Raw genomic sequence first — 15,169 nt, 5'->3', positions numbered from 1 at the left:
GTAAAGTGTGCTCACCCTTGTAGCTCAGCAAAACAGCCTCTTTTTTGGACCAAAACCAGCTCCTTTAGCCTCTGAAAATGGCCTCCAAGATCCTTAGGGTGGTGGTGGAGGTGTTAGGATAGGAGGTGGTGTGTAATGGAGCAAGAACAATGGAGTTTGGAGCTTGGGATGTAGAGATATGGAGGGAAGTGTATGGTTTTTGTCTTAGACAAATTCCTCCAACCCCTTGAATGGAAAGATAGGCTCTCTATTTATAGAGAAGATGGAGGCTTGAAGCTTCTAAGAGAAGCTAAGCAAAAAAAAAGGGTCAAGGGGGTCAAGCTTCTCTTAGAAGCTTGGAGCAAAAGGGCCAAGCTTCTTGGAGAAGCTAGGCAAAGGGGTCAAGCTTCTTGGAGAAGCTAGACAAGGGTTCAAGCTTCTCTTAGAAGCTTGGAGCAAAGGGTTCAAGCTTCTATTGGAAGCTTTGAGCAAAAGGGCCAAGCTTCTTTTAGAAGCTTGGATCAAAAGGGCCAAGCTTCTTAGAGAAGCTAGGCAAAGGGGCAAGAGGTTCAAGCTTCTTCAAGAAGCTTTAAAAAAGGGGTCAAGCTTCTTGGAGAAGCTAAAAAAGGTCAAACTTCTTGGAGAAGCTAAAAAAGGTCAAGCTTCTTGGAGAAGCTAAAAAAGGTCAAGCTTCTTGGAGAAGCTAAAAAAAAGGTCCAAAAAGGTCAAGTTTCTTGGAGAAGCTAAAAAAGGTCAAGTTTCTTAGAGAAGCTAAAAAGGTTCAAAAGGGTCAAGCTCCCTCAAGAAAAGGCCTCGGCTAGGAAAAGTAGTCGATTGATCAAAAAAAGTGGCCGGCCGACCAAACACAATGCCGACCGGCTATCAATAGTGTCGACCGGCAAAATACATTGCCGGTGGCATAAAATCACTGGCCGGTGGCCTCAAGCCGTGGCCGGTGATGTGTGGAGATGCCTCACAAGGCATTCCCTGCCCCTCCAAGGCAAAACACAAGTGTTTGGTGCAAGACCAGACACAACACCGTCGAGTCGAGAGATCCCGAGGTAGGGCGCGTAGCTGAGACCTCCGGGAACTCCAAACGAACACAAACAAGGATGATCACCGGTTGTTCAAACGGTGACGTCCAAGTCTTAAGGACGGTCAAAAATGGGGTGTTTATAGTTGCCCCTCTTTGACAGAACTCGAGAGTCATAAAAATGACGAGAGTGAGTGTCAAAGCCCAGAGACGACCCATTTTTGACAAGGCCGAAGACTTAGACAAAAGCAAACAAGCTACAAATGGGGTGTCTACACGTGACGTCCAAGTCTTGAACACAAACAAGGGTAATCACCAAGTGTTCCAATGGTTACGTCCAAGTCTTGAGGACAGTCAAAAATGGGGTGTCTACACAAAGCATTGCCAAGACCCTGGAACACTTGTAACCTGAAATTTTTCTATCATTGAGATTTGACTTGTTTTTTGCCGACGTCATAAATAAAATTTTAACAAGATTCTTCAACACTTGTGACTGATAAAGATACATAATGTTGTTTTTGGAATGCATAAATAATGAGAACCCAAGTGGAACTCAGGTTCACATGAGGGGGCAGATAGAGGCGAAATCATTGTTTAACACTTGTTGAGGCGAAATCATTGTTTAACACTTGTTGAAATTTGTGGACAATTTACAAGTTGAAGTTAAACTGAGATCATTGTTTAACACTTGTTGAAATTTGTGGACAATTTACAAGTTGAAATTAAACCGAAATCATTGTTTAACACTTCTTGAAATTTGTGAACAATTTACAAGTTGTAGTTAAATCGAAATCATTGTTTAACACTTGTTGAAATTTATGAACAATTTACAAGTTGAAGTTAAACCGAAATCATTGTTTAACACTTGTTGAAATTTGTGGATAATTTACAAGTTGAAGTTAAACCGAGATCATTTTTTAACACTTGTTGAAATTCGTGGACAATTTACAAGTTGAAGTTAAACCGAAATCATTGTTTAACACTTGTTGAAATTTGTAGCAATTTACAAGTTGAGTGTAACCAATATGATGTTCAACACTTGTTAAAAGTTTACAAGCTAAGTTAAACCGAGAAGTTTGTCTATCCAAGATGTGTCACCCCAAGAAGATTGCACAAAGAAGGAAGAGTATGTTAAAGACATGCAGAATATTTTAACTATAGAATCACGCAAAAACAGTCAAAAGAAGACAAAGGTACAAGCACTTAGTGAAGGAAAGTTGTATTAGCATTCAACAAAAAGAGGGCACATCGGCCATACAAAGATCTTACATTATCTCAAAAACAAAATTTGAAATACAAGAAACAAAAAGACATGAAAACTAAGATTCCTCAGCATCGGCAGTAAGTTGGGTTAGGACCTCGGAAGACTGTTGAGAAGCCACCTCGGCCGCCTTATCCGCCGCAAGCTCAGCATCAATCTCTTGCAAGGTTTCATCAATACTCTTGTCGACGAGGGGGACGTCGGTTGAAACCCTCTCAGGAGCAGCATCTGTGAGGACCTCATTACCCTCTTCATCTTGAGTCAAGTCTAGGACTTGCTCATTTTGAGGAGGGGACTTGGCCCCAGCAGCATCTTTGGACTTCTGCACTAAAACTTCCTCCTCGACCTCATCCTCAGAATCAGATTCATCATTAGATTGAGCAAGAGTTAGAGTCGGAGGGAATGGAAGAGAAATGGCGTCGGCGTTTCTCAAAAGCGAATCCTCAGGGACATTAAGCTTTTTTAGAAGGGACATCCAACCAAGGGTGAAACCCTTGTTGCATGCCTCCTTCACTTGCTTTTCGTATGCCTCCGTAACGTCGGCCATGCCCTGAGCATATGCCTTCTCATCGGCATCCTTGATTTCGGCTTCTTTCATGGCCAAGGCCTCTTGAAGCTCTTTTTGGGCATGTTCTATTTTTTTCTCGGCCTCTCTTTTTTGGGCCTCAGAGACCTTCTTGATGGCCTCTACAAATTCAGCCTTTTCTTCGACATCGGTTTGGACCTTGATGGCGGCCTCGGCTTGGTCCTCCAACTTCTTCATTTTCGATTGAAGGCTTTTGTTGGCCTTTTGAAGAGAAGAGAACTCCCTCTTCATCTCGGCCAACTTCTCTCAATTTTTGAAAGATTGAACAGAGAAAGAATGGGCATACTGGATGGCCTGAAATTGAACAAAAAAAAAAGTTAATAGAAAATTTCTAAGTATGAGAAAGAAAGAAAAAAGTGTCAGATGAAAGACACTTACTTGAACAGGATGTTGAAACATCAGAGCGTAATTTTCATACTCGCTCAACCCGGCGTTTCGGTTAAGATCGCCCGGGAGAAGTAGAGCAGTATTGAGGGCAACGCCGACATTGATATCCTCGGCGCTATCATTGGCCATGACTGGCTTATCTTCCAAAGTAATTTCGGGGGCCCAGGGGGCAGCAGGCTTCTTAGACCCCGAGGTCGTTGTAGAAGATGACCTCGACTTTTTTTATTTTGGCGATTCAGATGGTTGGGCCTCAGAGCACCTCTTCCTAGTAGAGGGTTGAGATTTGTTACTCTCAGCCAACTTGTAGATTGGCAAAGCATCCTCAGACTCAATTTGAGTAACCTTAGCCTTTGGCTGAGCTTTTTTTATTCTTTTCAGCTTCGGTGGAGGCAGGGCTTGTGTTGATTGAGCATCAACATCAGTTGGAATGTTGGCTAGAAGGTCTTTAGCAACTGGTTTTGGGCGACCCATCTCGGCAGTAAGAACAAGTCGTCGCCGACGTTTTCGTTGGGATATTGGAATCAAGTATGGAGCCGAGGTTGACGGTTGCTCAGCTGGATCAGAGGTTGACCCTTGGTCTGTCCGAGATATGGACGCAGTTTGTGGCGTTGTGGCAGAGGGTGGAGAAAGGCTTTTCTTCTTCCTCCTAGGGACGTTGGGCAGAGCTTATTTGTATGTTGGAATAAAATTGAGAAACAGAGGCACTGTTCGTTTATGGACTGGCAGTATAGCGATCCCGGTATTCCCTGTTGTTATGAAACGGTAATCCGGACTTGGTTCCGTAGATTAGTTGATGTCTTATCCTCATTTTGATCCCTTACTCTTTGTTGTAGAGCCTTGGGTTGTGTTAGGCAAGTTGGGAATAAGTTGGCTGTGTTTTAAAGCTTTGAATCTTTGCCCAGGTTTTGGTCTCTCCGTTCGAGCGGTGATTTGACGCTCGAGCGGGCTTTTGTTGTTGCCTTTCCGCTCGAGCGACAGTTTGGACGCTCGAGCGTGAATTTCCTTCTCTCAGCATCTTGGTCGTCTGTAGAAAATTCTGGGAGAGTGCATCCGGCGCTCGAGCGGATCTTTGGACGCTTGAGCGTGAACCTGTGTCTGACACTCGAGCGGGGTGTTGTACGCTCGAGCGGACCTGTTTTTATATCAGTCCGTGAAATCACTTTTTTGATCACTTTTTGATTTCCTTTCTCTCTCTTACTTTTTCAAAACCTCGATTGGAGAGCACTTCACTCTAAAACCTAACTTCTCTCTTAGGATTGATCTAGCTAGAGTGTTTTCCTCACCTTGGGCCTTTGTAAGAAGCGTGTTGATCGTCGAGGACTTCGTTGTGATCCAAGAAGTTTGAGATTTGGAGCACTTTGATTTCGGATCATCTTCTCTATTTGAGTTCTCCATTTGAGGTAGGGATTCTCCTTGTGCTTTTTCAATACTCTGTCTATAAATAGACATGTGGTAATTTTTGTATTGCATGAAAATGAAATCATGCTGGATTTGTTGAAAATCATGAGGTTGTACCTTGGGTTGGTTGTTGAATTTGGGTTTATTATCATTAGTTGTGGATTGGGCTAATTGGAGTGTTAATTAGCATGTTGTTGTTGAAAGGAGAGGGAACCCTCATTTTTTTTTATTAGACCTAATGAATTAAAAAGAGGGGTTTTGATCTTTGGGCAAACACATATGTATTTTGGGTCTTAAATGAGGTCATGGTTGTGAATTGTAGTTGATTGAGCCTTTTTGGTCAATATTGAGAAAGAGGGAGGAAAACCCTAATTTAAGGATTTCGACTTAAATTGCGTAATTAGTTTGGAATGGCTTTGGAAAAAAATGTAATGGATTAAAATGAATCATAGTTCTATTATCCATGGATTTGGTTTTGTGAAAACAAAAAGGAATGAGATCGGTTTTGTGGAAACAAAAGAGGTGAAGTTAGTTTTGTGAAAGCAAAAAGGAAGTGGAAATTCGTTTTGTGAAATGGGAAAGATATTTTCTGAAATAAGTATAAACATTGAAATGTTGTATCTTGAGTGTTGAACACACACTCGTGGGGAATCGTAGCTTTAACTACTATTGTTAATGTTGTTGTTGGGTTTGTGGTCTCATAGTAATTGAGTCCTTAATAGATGTATTAATTATTTGCATCTAGAGGTTCTGTCCTTGGTCATCGGTGGAGGATGACATGGTGGTGTTGAATTGTCGTGTTTGCATTATACCATTGTTAATGGAACATCGTATGTGATGAATTGTTGAGATACATTATATATATATGCTTGCTCGGGAAGAGGTAGTATGTGTTCATATACTTTAACACATTGTTTGCATCTGGATGGTTTATGTATACGTGTTATACATGTTGGTTGTGCCTTGTTGCATTTGGTTGGCGGTGTTATACCCTGCGCTAATAATCAAAGGTACCGTGACCTTCCAGATAGCGCCTAGAGAACTGTCTGCGCTAATAATCGAAGGTACCATACCCCTCCAGCTAGCTCCTGGTAAACTGGCTTGTTGTTGTGAAAGGTGTATCTTTGGTTTACTACGCACATAGCTAGTAGAGCGAAGTGGGATTGATGTTGTTTCGTTGTAACTGAAAATATCGTGGATTTGATTGGTTACAGTTCGGAGGACCGAGTTACTCCATTGGTTGATTGTATACATGTTGGTGGGTTGTAAATTTATATTTTTACAAAGATATGCATGTATAGTTATGATTGAAATGGAAATGAACCAAAATGCCTTTTTGTCTTTTGGTAACGTGAAGGAGACCGCACACTTTAGAAACATGTTCTGAAAAGGCATATCTATAGTATGCGTGGAAAATGGAAGAGGGTAGTGGGCTTAGTGAATTTAATCCCTAAGGAATTGTTAATGTTATGAAAGATTGGGAACAAGGTTTAATGAAAGGAAAAGAAAGATGAATCATTTATAGCATTGAATGAAATGGTTGTTTTCAAGAAAGGTTCAACATATATATTTATATTTTGTATAAACTGTCACATTACTATTCTAGTATGCGATTGAGCATTCATGATCATAGCTATCTGTAAGTTGTTATTGTTGAGGATCATGTTGAGATCCCTACTGGACTATATGTTCATCCCACGTTGTTGAATCTTTTTCAGGTGTTTAGCAGGATGTACTACAAGATTTGGATCGTCTTATTTGTTGGCCACGGGGCCTCTTTGTTGTAGGCGGAACGCCATACTTGAAAAAGGGTTGCACCCTTCATTTGATTATTCAATGTTGTAAGCCTGAGGGCAATTTATTCATTATTCTCATGTTGTATCTAATTAGTATTCGAAAGAGAGAGTTATTGTTCACTCCTTTTAGTTGAACATTTGAGTTTATTTTCGCATGTTATCTCTGAAATTGAATTAAGTTAATGAACTTGGTAATGACTTCGAGTAATAAAAAGTGGGGCGTGACAGGCAGGTCCAAGAGTTTCTTCAAATCCTTGCTGGGAATGAAGGATTGGCGAAAGTTTTTTGGTGGCTTAGGAACAGCTGTAAGAAAAACAAACATTAAGAAATAGATAAAGTATAAAAGACTTTAAAAAACAAGTAGGTATGAATGCAGGGCTCTTACCATTGCTCTCTACAAAGACTGATCGAAGGAGAGGGAAGAGATGGAGGTCTTCATCTGGGGCGAACTCCCAGTTCCCTGAAGTAATGAAATAATCGTCCCTAGCTCCCTTGTTGGAGTCAGGGAGGTCGGTAACGATTTTGTATTCAGTGGACCTCGGCTTGAGGTAGTAAACGTAGCCCGTGTCTTTTTTAAGGCCACACATAGTATAGCAATATTGGATGTCGGCTAATGTGATCCTAGCGTTTTCTTGTTTGGCTAAGGCTATGATACCATTGATGGTTCGATAGGAATTGATGGAAAGTTGCATTGGGTTTAACTTGTAATAATGAAGTATTTCATGGAAAAGGATGTTGAGTGGGAGCCGAAGTCCACACTCAATGAAGGCTACCACAGGGAAAGGCATGGAGTCATCAGTAGGCATGATGGAGTCATCATCCCCAGGCAACCTCAGATGGACGTCGGCTGGGATTTCAAACTCTTTTCCAAAGAAATCTAGTTTGGATGGGGTGTTTACCCTATGTTTCCACATACCCATGATGTCGGCTTAAATGGGGATATCAGATTTCAGGAAGAAGTATTTTTGAAGGTTTAAAGGACCTCGGCCAAAAACCTAAAAGAACACTTTGGTAAGGGTTTTTGTATGGATCTAGAGGGAGCTCGTTTCAGTTTTTCCTAAATTATAGGTTCTACAGACAAATCCCAAACCTAAGTCTATGGAAACAAAGATTGAAGGCACAAATCTGGAAAAGACACAAAACACAGAAACAAGAGCGAGTTTCAGAATCAAGAACAGAGATGGTCTATCAAGAGCATAAAGAATACAAGAAGTATAGGGCCAAGAACAGTGGCAAAAGTACAGGGAAGTGGTGAAACAGTGCGTGTGTTCAAGATATGGGCAAGGGCAAAATCGTGGAAAAAACACATTCAGATGTATGATTCACAAGTTAAAAGTTTGAACAAATGCAGTAATGGCAGCAAGTGATAGAAAGCATCAAAAAATTGAAAACGAAAGGAATAGTAAACTCACTGAAGAAAAGAAGCCGGTGTAAGGATCGCCGAAGTCAGACACTAGTTACAGAAGTAACAGAACGACGGAAGTTTCACCAGAATGAGGAATGAAGGCAGTTGCAGAGCTTAAGGTTTGGAACAATGGCGTATTCAAGAGCTAGAGAGAGAAAAAGCAATGGAATCGAATGAAAAGTGAAAAAAACGAAAGAGGGAAACAAGTTTTGTCAAAAACTTGAAACGGCGGCAAAAGAAGACAATTAATACGCCTGGGACAACATGAGCGTCAGACGGCGCACGTATGTGTGAGACGATTACGGAGCACGTGCCAAGTATGGTCTAATAAGAAAAGGACACGTAGCCGAAACAGTTGAATTGTGGTGTATGACAGCTCATACGCGTGAAGGAGTTCATTGGAATTCTTGATCTCTAAGAAGACATGTCGGCCTATGATAATGATCTCGGATTAAACCGATGTACTAGCATGAGGTACTGATATAGGTTCCATCACCTCAGAATGCCGAGGTAATAGAACCTAGGGGGCAGTTGTGGGGATATATTTTCTGAATACCAACACGTGGCTAAGGTGACACCGACGTGTTGGCTGAGGTGCCACGTGTTCTGGACATGACGCCGAGGTTATCTCGGCGAGGCCGAGGTTACCTCCGAAGATATCGGAATCCGAGATAAGCGGATAATGCACAAGAGTCCTAGAAAAGGGGAAGACTATAGTTGGGAAAGGATAAGACTCTTAGGGAGTTTTATCCTAATCTTACTGGGAGTCCAAGATTGATAGTAATCCTAAGTCCATTAGAGCTAGGCTCCTGTTGGGACAAGGATTGAGTTAGCTATAAAAGAGAGGCACCCCCGTAGGTCTAAGGTACGCAATATATATTTTGTCTAGTGAGATTAGCACTATTGATTATCTTTGAGAGATATACTGACTTGATCGTCGGAGTGCCCCCGGGTGGACAAACCACCGCCGGAGTCTTCTCTTTCTGTTACAGGTTAGCCAGGTGTCATCTATTCTGCCAGTGTTCTCTAGCTGAATACTGAGTTGGGCAGTGTGGTCAGAAAATCACCCACACACTAACTATTCCAAGTTGTCGGGCAGAAAAACACCATTTGTAAAGAAAATAGGACCTGTTTGAAGCCACTGCTTCTGCTGTGTTGTAAGCGACGCTTAGGGAAAATATTTGTTTCGGTAAGAAAATGGTGTCCGATGATTTTATAAAAATTTTACACAGTGTATAACATCTATATATACTTCCAGTATACACAAATTTTTAACATCAATTATTTTTAATTTATTAGAGCCCTCTTTTCACCCGATAAAGTCTGAAACAGTGAGGAAGAATCTAAGTTTCAAGTTAAGGGAAGCCATTCTCATCTCATTTTACTCTATTGCAAGATAATTTCAATAATGGAGAATATTGAACATAAAAACAGTAGCTAGGCCATATATCTATTTTTGCAAGAAGGAATATGAAATTATAACATAATAAAACCCTCATCCTATCAAAGTTTTAAACATCCATGGTACTATTTTTCTATATATGACTTAACCATGCTTAGTCTTGCATATATAAATTATATAAATTCAGTTAGATGTATCTAAGGGAGGATAGACGTGATGTATTCTTACCTTAAGAGCTTTTGCAAACACTTCTCAAACTAAGTTGAAATTGGTATTCACCAAGTACCCTCTCTTTTCTTTTTTTTCCTTTCTTTCTCTTCTCTTTTCTACTCTCTTTTTCCTCTCCACTCTTTCTTTTCTCTCACAGCCGTGTGTGTGTATATGGCTGATGGTGAGGTCCCTTATGTAGGGAATATGGGAGCATCATTTTGTTTTATTTTATTATTTCCTTTCTTTAGCAAAAAAAATTCTATTGGCTTGGAATTCCATCCTATGCCATGCTTGTTTTCTTAGGGATGTAGGGTGTGAACTTGGGAAACAAGCATGCCTTGCATGCATTAGAGCAGCAGAGGAAAAGAAGTGGCAATCAGCTACTTTTCTTGCAATTTGATCCCTATTTATTTATTTATTTATTTATTTATTTTTTATTATTATTATTATTATTATTATTATTATTATTATTATATTATTATTTTTAACTAGATGGTTTTCTTCCTACTAAATTCTAACTAGCTTATTTATTAATTTAATCCATTTAGTTTTCACAATTGTATTTTGATACAGAAATTTAATCACAGTAAGATAAATAATTTTATTTAAAAGAATTTAATATTGGAATTAATTATGGTGCTATTAACATTATAATTTAATAGTTCAATAATCACTATTGATTGACTTAATATTATTATTAATAAACTAATTAGTTGTCTAAAAATTTAAGTTCTTACAGTGTCCAATATGGCTCGACGACTACAAGAAAGAATACAAGAGAATCAGCAATTTAAAGACAATGTGAGCTTTTTAAAACAACAACTAGCTAATAATCGTCAGGAGAAGAGAGATCTAGTGAAGAAAAATTCTCAGTTGGACAATATGATGTAATATCATGCAACGGTTATAGTGTCAAGACTCACAGAAGTCAAAAATAGAGAGAGGCATGTAAAGGAGGCTCATGAAAGGTTGTTGAGAGAAGTGAAATGCAAAAAAACTGTAAAGCCTTCTCGAACTGTACATGTAATAGAGCAATAGTTTCTTATTTTGAAATAAAATTGTAAGCATTTCTCTTTGAAAAAATTGTTTGTCTTTTCTATATAATTTTTTTTTAATGCAGATAAGGAGTAAGAAACAATTAGATGATAACCATAAATACTCCCCCTAAAATTATGCATAGAATATACAAACGCCCTCTTAAGATTGTGTTTTTTTTTTATTATTTATTATAATTATTTTAATCTCAAAATATTACATAATATGAGTCTCCCTTTACATTAATGCACTAAAAATTACACAAATTATAAGAAACAAATTAGTAATTTATAATACCAAGGGTCATGAAGATTCAACCATAAACAATTACACCGAGTGCACTAGCATAAAAAGAGAAAATACAAATAAAAATAATTTCTTCATACCAGGTAGAAGCAATTGTTATTAAATACAAGAGAGTTTGAAGCACATATAACCATATAAAAAATATCACATAGTGCAAAAATAATTTTAGCATGTTGATCGGCGATGATGTTGATGATCAGAACAAATTGAGAAGATCGGGGATGAATGTTTGTAGATCGGTGATGAATTTTTGTAGATCGGTGATGGATCGGTAATTGACCTTGATGAATCGAAAATGATGTTGAAGATCGGTGATGAAGGTTTTGTGTAGAGCAGTGATGGATCTTGGTGGATCAATAAGGGATTTGGGTGGATGATGGTGGTGATGAAAGTGATGGATGATGGTGGTGATGGAGTCGGAGTTGGATGATGCGAGAAAGCGAGATAGGATGAGAGAGAGAGAGAGAGATAGGAAAACAGAGAAAGAAACAGAGAGCAAGAGTGAGAGCAAGACGAAGAATGGAAGAGCAAAGAAAGAGATGGAGGATTTATAAAAAAAAAAGTTTTTATTTATTTATTATATATAATTATTATGTAGGAGTATTTAACATACGATTTGTAGGCATAAATTCAAGTTCAATGTCACGTTTGAGTACATGATCTCTTAGAAAATGATGCATTATTTCAACGTGTTTAGTGTGTGAGTGCTGAATAGGATTTTTTTAAAAGTTAATGGCACTTGTGTTATCACATTTTATTGGATATGATCATAGTGAAGTCCAAAATTTAAAGTTGTTATTTCATCCAAAGCAATTGTGTACAACACCCAGCGACGAAAATGTGTTATGCTTCAGCAATTGACAGAGCCACTGAGTTTTGTTTTTTGCAAAACCAAGAAGTGAGAGAGTGTCCAAGAAAATGACAAGTGCCACTAGTGCTTTTTTGGTCAAGTTTACATCCTGTAAAGTTGGCATTTGAGTAATCAAAAAGTTTAAAGGTACTTTCCTTAGGATACCATAATCCCAAATTTGGAGTGCTGACAAGATATTTGAAACAATTCCGATACAGACCCCCTCAATTGAAGACCCCCTCGACCCCCTCTGAGGTGGCACCTGATAAAGTCATCTGAAGAAGAATTGCACAATGAAAAAGGTGTTATATACGCACCTGAAAGACAAGAAAAATACTGAAAACAAAAACAGAAAAAAAAAAGCGGGAACGTCTTCTCTCTTCCCTTCCATCGTGCGTCCCCCATAGCTCTCCTCCGTCGACCATAGCTCTCCGTCGACCATAGCATTTTGTCAGGTAATGTTACTCGAAAACCCCTGATTCTCCCTCTCTCTCTCTCTATCTACATCAACTATGCTGAAACTGTCATGGTTGATGCTCATAATTTGGAGTTCTGTATAAAATCTGTTCATAACCCCAAATTATGACATTCCTGCATGTTATCAGTTTGTTTTGGCCGATATTTATTGAAACATTGAAACAGAGAATTTCTTTGTGATTATCAAATTTTTTTACTGTAGTCATTAACTTTTTGGACATTACAGAAGGTGCAAAGTATACAGAGAAAAAACGGACAGTTCTAATGATATCTATGATAGCATCAATGCTAGGATTATAACTCAGAAATTTTGAATCTACTGATAAATATATTGCCCAGAGCTTCATCTATGCATAATTTAGAGTAGGATTCTTGTTTCATTTTTATTTTTTTATTTTTTTTACTTTTCAATTACAAACAGAGAAACTTACTCTTTGTAGGGTTCTTGTGATTGTGCAATCTTGTTTGGGTTGTTAAATTTTTCTTTTTAAATTCTTCATTTACCTTCAAGTGAAAGAGATAATTGCAAAGTCAAGGTAAAGAGAGCTTTAGATTTCTATATGAGTGAGATAATGTAGGAAAGATTAGAATGTACCAAGCTTGGTCCTACTACTTTTTAAACATATAACAGTACTTAGAGACAAAAAACTATGAAATTGTGACAAAAAGCAGTGGAAAACTTTGTTTGATAATTTCATAACAGTGGAAAACTTTGTTTGACAAAAAGCAGTGGAAAACTTCAAAGTTTCATAATAGATGTTTGATAATTTCAATCAAACATTGTATTTGATAACAGATGTCTGTCTTCACAAATGTTTGATTGAAATACAATTTGTTTTATAATATTTTAGCTGATGTTTGATTAGTTTTATAATCAAACATCTGTGATGATTATAAGATTTTGAAAGTTTATTATTAGATCAAAGTTTCAATCATCACAGATGTTTGATTAGATGTTTGAAAGTTTATTATTAGATCAATGTTTCAATCATCACAGATGTGTTCAACAAAGTTTATTATTAGATGTTTGATTAGTTTAATAATTTTATTATTAGTTTTATAATATTTTAGCTAATGTTTTATCTTATAAACATCTGTGATTAGTTTTAGACATCACAGATGTTTGAATTTGTTTGATGGTTTATTTCAACAGTTTCTACAGTTTATTAGCTGATGTTTGATTTTATAAAATTATTATTCTAAAATCATTCTATTTGAATTTCATTTTTGATTCTCGTAGAATGGAGGTTGATTCAAATGGTGGTGACAATCCTTCAGTAAATGAGGGTGAACAAGTTGAATCTGATTTCTGACCCCCTCAAAAACAAGTTGAAGAACCGAAGAAGGGTATGTGTTTTAGCTCAAAGGAAGAAGTGTACACATTTTATGCCACATATGTTAAGCATGTTGGCTTTTCTATAGCTCATAGAGCACAACATTTTGGAGATGATGGCGAATTAAAAAACTTTGCAATTGAATGTTCTCGAGCGGGGGAGAGAAAAAAGAAATCAGAAGTGAACCCTTTGAAGCCATCTTTGTCCACAAAAATTGGTTGCAAAGCAAGGGTACGAGGTACTCTACAAAAGAATGGGACATACATGTTAACCACAGTTAACCTTGAGCATAATCATGATTTGATTCCCACCGTCTCTCGTCATTTTGCAATGAATAAGAAAATTCGTACTCCTATGAAGAGAAGATTAGAAATCAATGATCAAGCAGGGATTGGGGTGTCTAGGAACTATCATTCAATGGTTGTTGAAGTGGGGGGATACGAGTCATTGACATTTGATGAGCGAGATGCAAGGAATTACATTAATAAAGCTAGAAGATTAAGGCTTGGTGAAGGTGATGCCGAATCACTTCAAAGTTATTTTATAAGGATGCAAGCACATAGTGAGAAATTCTTTTATGTGATCGATGTTGATGAGGAGTTTCGCATTAGAAACTTGTTTTGGGCTGATGCAAGGAGTCGGGCTATGTATGAATCATTTGGAGATGTTGTTTCATTTGACACAACTTATCTGACGAACAAATATGACATGCCATTTGCTCAATTTGTAGGAGTCAATCACCATGGATAGTCTATTTTGCTTGGTTGTGGATTGTTATCTGGTGAAGACACCGACACATTTGTTTGGCTATTCAAGTCGTGGTTAAGTTGCATGTCAAATAAACCTCCAAAAGCTATCATAACTGATCAGTGCAGAGCTATGCAAAATGCTATAGAAATTGTCTTTCCACAGGCCCGGCATCGATGGTGCTTATGGCATGTAATGAAGAAAATACCAGAGAAGTTGAAAGGATATGCTCAGTATGAACCCATGAAGTTGGCTATGCAAAATGCAATTTATGATTGTTTGACAAGAGATGAATTTGAGGAAAAATGGGAAGAGATGCTTACTAAATTCAATCTTTATGATAATGAGTGGTTGGGGGTACTATATCATGAGCGGCATCGATGGGTTCCTGTATATGTTAAAGACATTTTTTGGGCTGGCATGTCAACAACACAACGAAGTGAAAGCATGAATGCTTTTTTTAATGGATATGTCAACCCGAAGACTACATTAAAACAATTTGTTGAACAATATGACAATGCGTTGAGAAGTAAGGTAGAGAAAGAGAAGAAATCAGACTTCAAGTCTCGACACAAATTGTTTGATTGTCTAACTACATATGGCTTTGAGAAGCAATTTCAACAAGCCTACACCAATGCAAAATTCAAAGAAGTTCAAGGAGAGTTGAAGAGATTAGTGTACTGTCAAGCCTTGATTGTCAAATAGGAGGGAGCAATTTGTACATATAATGTCCAAGAAGCGATGGTAGTTTGTGACAAGATGAAGCATGTAGACTTTGTTGTGTATTTTAATGCAATTGAATGTGAAGTTCAGTGTATGTGTCGGTTGTTTCAGTTTAGAGGGATTATGTGTGCTCACTCACTCGCGGTGCTTGTGAGAAGGTGCATAAATGAGGTGCCAAGTAAGTACATTTTGCCACGTTGGAGAAAAGATTTGGTTCGAGAGTACACATGCATCAAAGCC

General features: G+C 38.1%; 1 protein-coding gene and 1 pseudogene across 1 annotated transcript; both read left to right on the top strand.

Moving 5' to 3' along the window:
• Positions 1-13,366: 13,366 nt before the first annotated feature.
• LOC114293728 (protein FAR-RED IMPAIRED RESPONSE 1-like) lies at positions 13,367-14,209 on the top strand. The gene is made up of 2 exons (XM_028237851.2): positions 13,367-13,412; positions 13,548-14,209. Exons 1-2 carry the CDS (start codon positions 13,367-13,369, stop codon positions 14,207-14,209), a joined length of 708 nt encoding a protein of 235 aa, XP_028093652.2.
• A 129-nt stretch (positions 14,210-14,338) lies between these two features.
• Positions 14,339-14,911, top strand: LOC145798037 (protein FAR1-RELATED SEQUENCE 6 pseudogene; annotated as a pseudogene).
• Positions 14,912-15,169: the final 258 nt, after the last annotated feature.

Source organism: Camellia sinensis, chromosome 8 (assembly GCF_055761805.1).
Source record: "Camellia sinensis isolate YWXY chromosome 8, ASM5576180v1, whole genome shotgun sequence".
NCBI lineage: Eukaryota > Viridiplantae > Streptophyta > Magnoliopsida > Ericales > Theaceae > Camellia > Camellia sinensis.
This window is presented reverse-complemented; position numbering and strand designations above follow the sequence as displayed.

Excerpts from the sequence above, each read along its gene's own strand:
- LOC114293728 (XM_028237851.2), top strand. The coding sequence starts at position 13,367 with ATGGAGGTTGATTCAAATGGTGGTGACAATCCTTCAGTAAATGAGG. Across the intron at positions 13,413-13,547 it reads CAATCCTTCAGTAAATGAGG|CTCATAGAGCACAACATTTT; the intron begins GTGAACAAGTTG and ends GCTTTTCTATAG.